The sequence below is a fragment of the Montipora foliosa genome, chromosome 1 (assembly GCF_036669935.1).
Source record: "Montipora foliosa isolate CH-2021 chromosome 1, ASM3666993v2, whole genome shotgun sequence".
Lineage (NCBI taxonomy): Eukaryota > Metazoa > Cnidaria > Anthozoa > Scleractinia > Acroporidae > Montipora > Montipora foliosa.
In genome coordinates this window covers 62,265,454-62,275,238 of record NC_090869.1, presented here as the reverse complement: position 1 = coordinate 62,275,238, position 9,785 = coordinate 62,265,454, and the positions used below count along the sequence as shown (strand labels likewise).

At 39.5% G+C, this 9,785-nt stretch overlaps 1 protein-coding gene across 1 annotated transcript; it reads left to right on the top strand.

The window, feature by feature from the left end:
* The first annotated feature begins 5,842 nt into the window (after positions 1 to 5,842).
* LOC137972247 (putative diacyglycerol O-acyltransferase Rv1760) lies at positions 5,843 to 7,327 on the top strand. Its single transcript, XM_068819067.1, has one exon. The coding sequence runs from the start codon at positions 5,843 to 5,845 to the stop codon at positions 7,325 to 7,327; it is 1,485 nt and encodes a 494-aa protein (XP_068675168.1).
* The last annotated feature ends 2,458 nt before the right edge of the window (positions 7,328 to 9,785 follow it).

Sequence of the window (9,785 nt, the reverse complement as noted above, 5' to 3'; positions counted from 1 at the left end):
CTGCAGCCACTATTTGGACAATTGCAGGGTGGTTGAGGTGTAGTTCCCCCAACACAGCTTTTTGGTGTTGAACTGGAGTCCTCTCTCAGCAGACATCCGTCTTCTACTGTGAATTCATAGCACTGGGGGAAAGTAGCTCTTTAAATTATCACGAACTTTCGTGTTGTTCAGGCCGACCATGAAGAGTAAAATTGCGATACTACTGATAGATAAACTTAGCACCAATAGTTTGACGTGACGTCACGGCCGCCATTTTGGTGAACTTAAACAAAGGAATGGCGGCCATCCATGATGGTGTACCAAACTAATCCTCCGGGAATTGAACTCTATTTTAAATGGCTGCTGGTCAAGTGAGTGAAAACGCTCCATGGGCACTCGAGCTACTTGAAGCTTGTTAATCTCCTCCGCCTCGATCGGCTTCCTGGTCAAAATCCCGGCAGTCACTCTTGATCTCGTTCCGTAGTCGAGATAATGCATCTGTATTTGCATTCTGCTTGGAGGACCGGTATTTGATTTCATCCTGGACAGTTGTATTGCCCATTTCTTTGTAAGCGGTGCGATGCGGCTTTATATGGATGGTATCCCTAGCTTGGGACCAAAGAGCAATGTGATCGGCTGATGATCTGTCAATAGTGTGAATTTACGGCCATACAAATATTGCTGGAACTTGCGCATTCCATGAATGATAGCCAAAGCTTCTTTTTCGATGACAGAGTAAATTTTTCAGCTTTCGTTAATGACCTTGAAGCGTAACCAATTGGCCGCTCAGTTCCGTCTTAGGTAAGGTGTAAACTTACGGCTCCCAGTCCTCAATTCGGGGAGTAGGGATGGCGAAGTCATGATTGCAGTCGCCTCCCACCAATGTGACTCGAGTTCGATCCATCCCGGACTAGTGGCCATATGTGGGCAAAGTTTGTTGTTTTTTCTTTACTCTGCTCCGAGAGATTTTTCTCCGGGTTCTCGGGTTTCTCCCCCTAGGGAAGGGGGACTCATGTGGAACAGACAGGGATGCTCGTCGGAAATTTTGAATTTAACCCCTAAAGGAGACCATCTGGGCGTTGCTCAAGCTTTTTGTGACCCCTAAAGGAGACCAATCTGGGCGTGGCTTAAGCAAATTTTGACTTCTAAAAGAGACTGCTTAAATTAAAAACATACAAATACGACATGCAATGAGTTTTAATGATATAAAGACATAATCATCGAATGCTTTTATCTAAAAGTAGTTTTTAAAAGCAAAATTTGACTTCTGTTTTTCTTCGCGTAATTCAGTGTTTCTTCGCGGAACCCTAAACGAGACCTTGGCGGTTTAAAATATTGGCGCTTTGCCCGGAACACCCTAAGCGAGACCAAAATCCAAAATTTACACCCCCAAGCGAGACGACGAGCATCCCCGTCTGTTTCATATGGTAGTCCCCCCTCCGGGGTTTCTCCTCTCCTCAAAAACCAACATCTCTAAATTCGATCGGATTGAGGTCCATATTTAAAATTGCTGGGTCACCAGTAAATACGTTAGCCTCGTTAGATAAAGTCGTTAATCAAGTTATCATTAATCACCTTAATCAGACAGAAGTTATGCAATGCTTTCGAGTGGTATACTGTGGAACATCCCCGGAGGGGGAGTGGGGTACTTCCTATTGATGGGCTAATGGAGATGTGCCGCTAGATGGGGTTGTATTTTCACGACTGGATTGACTTTTATGGGGCTGCATTTTCAACAGAGTCCCCGACAGAGTTACTAGAATAGGGTCGCAAATTGTCTGGATTTTGGGAGTAAGAAACATCACAATGCGACTTGCATTCTTGTCAACACCTTGAACTGGGCGGTTCTTGTTTTGTCTCGTCAGACAAGCCGGAGAAACGGAACGGAAGCATGCAAAGGAGGTAGAACGGTGTCGAATGCTCTGACACAAATATTTTGAATATTTCCTATTCCACTTTTCAAAATAAGAAAACATAACGCTGAATGTTTTTATTTTTTTCCACTGTTAACGGTTATTTTTTGGTCATTTTCACGGTTAACATTTTAGGACGTTTGACAGCTAACGGTTAACCCTTTTGAGACCCTCACTGTCTAGGGCTAACAATCTGAATAGGCTCTGCAACATTCTGATTAGACTGCAAGCAGTCTCTCTTCTGCTCGAAAATCCGCCGCTGCGAGTAGCGCGGGCGTAGGGAGACATTCGAAAAAGAGAGACTAGACTGCAATGGTTTCGTACAGAAATTTGGAATCCCCGACACACTGGCACACGTTCTTTCGGCGGATTTTTCGAGCAAAAGAGAGACTGGTCGCAGTGTGCACTGATAGTTGACTTTCAACCTAGGGACTGGAGAGGGACACGATGCCAAACCTTGATGGCAAATATAGCTTTTGTCACAGATCGAATACTGAAACAAACGGAGTCAAGAACTTTAGCAAGATCTGTTAACAGAAGAAGTCAAGGCTTGTGTATTGAATTACCAAATGTCTTACTAGGATTGATAATAATATACCGCATGAGGTTTTTTTTTCTTGGTATTTCAACTCTAATTATAGCTCAAAGCAGTACATCTTCACCGAGCTTTTGCAAGATAGAGACATGAAATATCTCCACAGTGACTGGGCTGAGTGATTTGTTGCCACCTCAGAGCATCATCATAGAATGATGTTATTCCACTTAAAATCCGAACAAGCCGTTTTAAAGTTTTTGCAACTTGATGTCTTTTGAAATCATTATTGATTGTGTGTGTTAAAACTTGATGAAGATCGCGCTCCGAGTGAGAGTTGTACTCACTGAGAAGGAATGTTGCTGGTGACATTGACCGAACTTTTAACAAAACGAGCGGAAGTCATACTCAGAGACACGGCGTGATTCTGTCCGACTGTTGCTTAAATCGCTAGGTGATGGCAATTAACCGTATGAAATCGAGTTCAAAGAATTAAGAATGAATTCCAATGAGTCGTTTGTTGCAAAAAGTTTGATTCCCTTGATTTAACGACTATTCTCAGTTCTACACGCTTCATGGAACAAATTGAGATGTTACTCGAATCCAACATATCGTAGAAAACTGAGACTGAAAAGAAGACCGGTTGACACTCCGGAAATCCACTGTGGGCTCGCAAAAGATAAAACAGGAATTAAATCGAAAATAAACCAATAGGCTACAACAATAGTTTCGAATTGTGCAGCAACAAAATTAAGAACAGAGTCAAGGTTCAAGCATTTTGTTTTGTTCAAAAGAAAGGAAAATGCAAATTATTCCCCTGAACCTCGACTCTGTTCTTTTTTTTTTGCTGCACAATTCGAAACTAGCTTATTATAAAGCAAAAATGGTTATCGACTCGGTAAAATGGTTATACAGTAAAAGCCAAAAATACTTATTTTGAACTATAATTTTTTTATGCGGTCTCGCTGTTTGTTAGTGACCCCGATGCACCCCGCCTATATAATAATTAAATACAGGCCATTCACTGATATAGATATATTCTCTTCCTAAGGAAAAAGAGCGGCCTTTGTAATTACATCTGCAAATGGTTAGACTAGTCTTCTCGGATGTGGTCGATAAACCGTAGGCCCCGTTTCATCATGCACTTGCTTGGGACGTTAAAGAACCCACACACTGTTCAAGAAGAGTTGGGGACGTAGACACGTACTTCTAGGAGCACCTGTATAAACAACTTGTTATTATTATTATTATTATTATTATTATTATTATTATTATTATTATTATTATTATTATTATTTCGTTCATTCACACGATATGTTGTTAACGTGGTTTGTAAACTATAGGCATCAAGCCACGACCTATGGCTTTAGGTGTCTAGTGTTCTTCTCAAGATTCTTGCCGTTCCCAACAAGGAGGCTTTTTGTAGTAATAACGTGCAATCTAGTCCAGTTTTCTTCAACGATGTTTTCAAATTTTTGCTGAACGTCCCTAGTGCACCAATGACAATTGGTTCGACAATTACTTTTCGGCAGCTCCAGATTTTCCCAATCTCTCTTTTTAATTCTTGCTATTTTTCCATTTTCTTTTTTTCTTTTTCCAGCACTCTTGTATCAAAAGGGCACGCGATATCTATCACATAACATGATCTTTCTGTGATAGATATCGTGTGCCCTTTTGATTATTATTATAATTATTATTATTATTACTATGCATGGAAACTACATGCACGGCTGCCACGTGCGCCACGCAGTCTGGCAAAACGCCCCACAAGAGTTGTTCATTTGACCCTGAAAAGCCCCTAGGGGAGTTGTTAATCTCATATTCATTCATTTTTCAAGTGGCCAACCACTTCCGCAGTTAAACCACAGAATTTAAAACCTGCCACTATTGTCTTCATGGAGCGGCATTCTTTGGTTTCAATGACAAGATGACGCATGTGGGGGTGATTGCTTTTCCATTGCGTGGGCGATCCCGTATTAATTTTGTATTGAATGTTCTTGGTGTTAGGTATTGTGTAAAGGAAATCATTTTTCCATTAATGTAGCATCCTGTATTTCCAAAATATAGTATTTCTTCCCTATTTACATTCACAGCAGGTCGATTTATGTGGAAGCAATTTAAGAACATTTTCTTTTCTCTCAGTCATAGGCGACCCTCAGCTGTCAACAGTCCGTAACCTTAACCCCTGCTCCTTTTAACCGTATCGTTCGTGCGTGATGCAAGCGGCCCTTTAACTAAACACATATTTGCATCTTATTAAAAGAAAGGGACGCTATTTACTATTAATGAAACATCCTTGTCTTTTCAGTAAATTGGTGAGCATCTAAAAGAACCCTTCAGATGTTACAATTTGGATAACCATTGATGAAGACACTAGATAGGGGTGTCTAGACGATAGGTGTTTCAAATTTCTCCAATGCCGAGTAGAGCATCAACCAGGAGCACTCATGTTCTCATGGCCTCCTGCATCACACTATGTCTGATCAATCAATTGATTTGCTCTATTAATTCATGTTTAATATTCCTGTAAAAGATAGCATTAGCCTCTTACGGGTGAACATTGGCAAGAATCTGCAGTTTACAGCCATGCAAAGGAAATTTGTGCTAAGGTCAACAGCCACATTCATGTGATTTCCCGTTTTCGAAAAATAGAACCAACAGCTGTGAAATGTAAACTTTATAAGGCTTTTATTGTTCCATATTTTAGATATTCTTCAGCTGTTTGGCATTTTTGTGGGGCCCGTACAAATTCTTAATAAAAGGGTGCTTTGGATTATTTTCGATGAGAAATAAGGAGCTACTGAACTGCAGAATAGTATTATAGGATCCAAGACACGGTTTGCGCGGTCTGTGCCGAATGAGAAATACTACACATACATATTGTATTGAAATTTGCGAGGATACACTAAGGAATGGGTAGCTGACTATGGAGGGGGGTACCAACCCTTGGTACCCTCCCCCCTGATCCGCCCCTGGATCCATAACGTCTTATTGACTTTCAGTATACATTAAACTTCTTTTGAACAAGGATGTCATTGTAATATGTGTAAAGAGTAGCCTTGTATTTACTTTTTTGTTTATTAATCGATAACGTTTACACATCAAGTCGATAATGATTTTAAATTCTATTTTGCTTTATTTTATTTCTCGGATAGCTACTCTCTCAATCCCAGGTGAAATAAAGATGATCTTTGAATTATGATCTGGGGGGATGATTGATAGACCCTGGGAACAGGTTGGTCCATCTCTGAGCCACGTGCTGGTTTCAAAGATCGGTCCATCTAACAAAATTCATTGGCCAATCGCCAACAAGCGATTTCATCGCCATCAAGTCATTTATTTAGAGATACTCAATTCAGTTGGTATTTTACACTCGTGTTCAAGTGTTCAATATACTGTCGGACGGAGTCACTACAAAATGGCCTCTGTTGGAGTTTTGCTATCAACTGCAAGGTTCATTGCAGAATGTTTGATGTCCCATCAGGTTGTTTTAGTTGTTCTAATTCCCTTGATTCCTTGGCTTCAGTTATTTGGGTTGTTTTACATGTTAAAGCTCGCTGAGCGTTTCATAGTCGAGAATGTGATCGGTGAACAACATTTGAGCGGCATGGACTCCGCTTGGTTACCGGAAGACAGCAAAAACCTCTTCTATCTCAATTCGGTGTTTTGCTTCGAACACACGGGCAGCGTTGAAGAACGAGTAGATCTTTTCCGCCAGGCTCTTTTTGAACGACTGGCTAACGCAAAGAAAGCCAACGGAGATTTGCTGTATTTCAGAATGCGCTGTTATTTTCGCCCTGGTTTGTTCCAGTACTTTTTGCGAGAGGACCGATCCTTCAAGATTGAAAATCACGTGCTCAAATGGGAGGGAGAGGTACCCCGATCAAAAGAAGAGTTGGAGGCGATTGTTTCCAGGCTCAGCACGGAGCCTTTGCCAGAAAGAAGATCTCCTTGGTGTTTTGTTTGCATCCCAACAAACTTTGGTAGCAATGATATGTTTCTCGCGTTCAAGATGTCGCACGCTCTCTCTGATGGAATTTCTAATATGAAATTTCTGATTTACTACTTTCCTGATGACGTTGTGCCCCAAAAAGAGACTCAAAACTTTTCAACCACTAACAGGAGACTTTTTATGGCCAAAGCAATGCTTATAGCATCCAAGTACATTATAAGTCTGGTCTCCTTACCTAATGAGCGATCCCTAATACATGGGCCAGATCTCAGTGGAGTGAAGAAATTTGTATGGGACGAGACACTTGATCTTCAGCTGATTAAAAACATCAAGTCGGCTACAGGTACAACTGTAAATGATGTGTTGATGACATGCATGACAATGGCACTGAGGAAGTACTTTCAGAGGAAAGGTGTAGCATGTCCTGCTGACTTGACTGCTTCTGTTCCTGTGGATGTCCGTCCAGCAACAAAAGAACTTCACTTTGACAACTACTTCACATTCATCTTTCCCAAAATGGCTGTAGGCACTGGTGACATTATGGAACAATTGTATGAGACACAAGCTCGCATGAAGGAATTCAAAGGGTCCGGTGCACCCCTTGTCACAGTAGGAATGTTTTACGCTACACAAGAAACATGTCCACGGTTCTTGACCAGTTTTCTTAACAATCTTCTGACCAAAAAGTCAAGTTGTGTTTTTTCAAATCTGCCAGGTCCGCAACACATGCTGAAGGTTAAAGGCAGCCGCATGAAATATCTGATGTTTTTTCCTCCAAACAAGGGTAATATTGGAGTGTCACTTGCCATTTTTAGTTATGCAGGGCATGTTGTTGTTGGAGTTCAAAGTGATGTTACTGTGCTGCCAGATCCTGAGATTGTTGTTGAAGAGTTTAAGAATGCAGTGAGTGAGTTGGCGAAACGTGCTCTCCACAAAAGTGGCAGTGGTTAGATGAACAGCTACATGCAGCAAATTATTATTTACAACCAATTCTCATTTAACCGTATGTTCATGCAGTCAAACACAGGGATTCTTTCAGAAGATTTTGGAAATGTGTGTTACAGTATCTGCGAGCCTTTGAAAATGTGTCAAATCAAGGTAAAAGAAAGGTTAAATTGAGGTCGATAATTAACTGCGAACTACTGAATTTTTGTTGCTTTAAGGTTTTTGGTTTTATTTTGTAAATGTTACGGTGTGAAGAATGTTTTTGTGGCTGCACTTCTTGTGCACATTTTTATTCTTACAGTTCATTCCGTTTAGGTTTAAAATGTATGTTTATTCTCGGTAACTAGTAGGTCACTCAAACTATATAACCCTGATGATGATTTGTCGTCATCATCATCATCATCATCATTATTATTAGCATTATAATATAATATTTTTCTGCTATTCTATTCTTGTAGTGTTAAAGCTTTACTTGTTTGTATTTCTTAAAAATAAAAAAATAGTAAATAAAGTGGAATAAAAATTATCATTATTACGGTACTTAATATTATTGTTAGTATCATTTTCATCACTATTGCTGTGGCAGCACATCATGGGTTACTATTCCCAATAATTTCATGCCCAGGCTTTTCTAGTTAGTATTCAACTTTGCATTCTTATGCTTTCAGCAAAATGAACAAGGCCTCTTAATTTTAGAGCTCTTCATATATTTCTTTGGTGTGCTGTCAACTGCAAATATTAGGGAGTTTCATAACGTGACGTTTTTAAGCCGTGGGACGTCAACCGGAAGTGAGCTGTTTTCCCTTTTAACTTGTCTCGTCACTACCACCTTTACACTGCTAACTAAGTATCTTTCCTCCATTAGAGATGATTTGGGAGGCACTTTTGTCCTGGCATGCAGTACTGTATACATGTATTCATTTCCGTTTACTTTCTGCAGCTCAAAAACATTGCATGCTTAAAACTCCCTATTTTTGATATTATACATAGGACTACCAGCGGTAAAGTTGTAGACTTCATCAGCTACAAAAGTGCTCAGTGGAAAATCCAGAGCTGTGAATATAATTCTGGAAGTAAAGACCTTTCAAAAAAATGAATGGTGTGTTCTATTTTGGAATATCTTCTTTCGTTCCAGAAATATTCAGGTTTTTTTTTCAAAATTTGATGATGTCACAAATTGTACACATGACTACAATAAATCACAAAATTGAAAATATATTGGAAGGGTGTTGTTCAAACTTGGCAGCAGTAATCTATGGCAAGTAGGGCACAAAATGATACTCTCTATGCTGTTGCCATGGCAATCACTTTTGCTGCTGGGTCTATTTAACACAGGATTAATTTTGTCGTTTATTGTTGTAATAAGACATGTTCACTCTTGGAAAGCTTATACAGAGATGTGAAGCATTATGGGCAGCACATGCCTTTCAATTCTAAATCTGCCTGTACTTATCTATTCAAAATCTGAGATATTTGGTTCATTGCAGAAAGGCACTGGAAACGAGAGTGTTGCCATGGCAACATCTTAATGGGTGTCACTTTGTCTCTTATCTGATGTATGTTACTGGTGCCAAGTTTGAACAACACCCATCCATATTTTCAGAGATATCCTCAATTTTGGGATACTACTACAGGCATATGAACGGCTTCTAATGTCATCAATTTTTAACTAAAACTTGAATGTCTCGGAAACAAGAGCAGATATTCCAAAATAGAAAACACTATCCTTCATCATTTGAGGTCTTTAAAATAACTGGTGAGCTAGTGAGCATGTGCAATTGCTATATACCGGTATATGTATACATATATTTAACAATTAGTTTCCTGTGAAATTGAGCAGGATAATTGTTTTATTATTCAACACATTGATGACAAAGCACAATTTTGAATGTTTGTTGGAAACAAAAAGCTGGGAAAACTACCATTTTTCTCCACGGCACACAAAATTACGTATACCGCAGGATATATGACCATATTTGGACATTGTCACAATGTGTTGAATAATAAATAAATAAATATACATATATATTGTGAGGGATCAGGTCATTAGTTGCAGGAGTTTAAACAACCTTGTTTCCAGGGTCTCTCTAGTTATCTGCCTCCTTGTCTCCTCAATGACAGAGGGGGCAGAGAAGAGACACCCTGGGAACGAGGTTGATTTTTTAAAGTAACATGGCCTATAAAATGGCCATTAGGTTTTAATCAATTATTGCTCAGTGTTATTTGCCAAGTGATTCAGTAAAAAAGAAGGCTTCATATAGGATTGATTTGATTATATTGGTGGAAGGGACAGGTCATTGTTTAATTAACGATAATAATAATAATAATAATAATAGTACAGTTGTTTGCAGAAATAGTTGTTTTTTTAATATAGAAACATGCTTCAATATATGTACAATGACTTAATAGGGCCGTTTATACGAGAGAAAATAAGCCACGGCTAACTCTGGCCGCGGCTTACGTA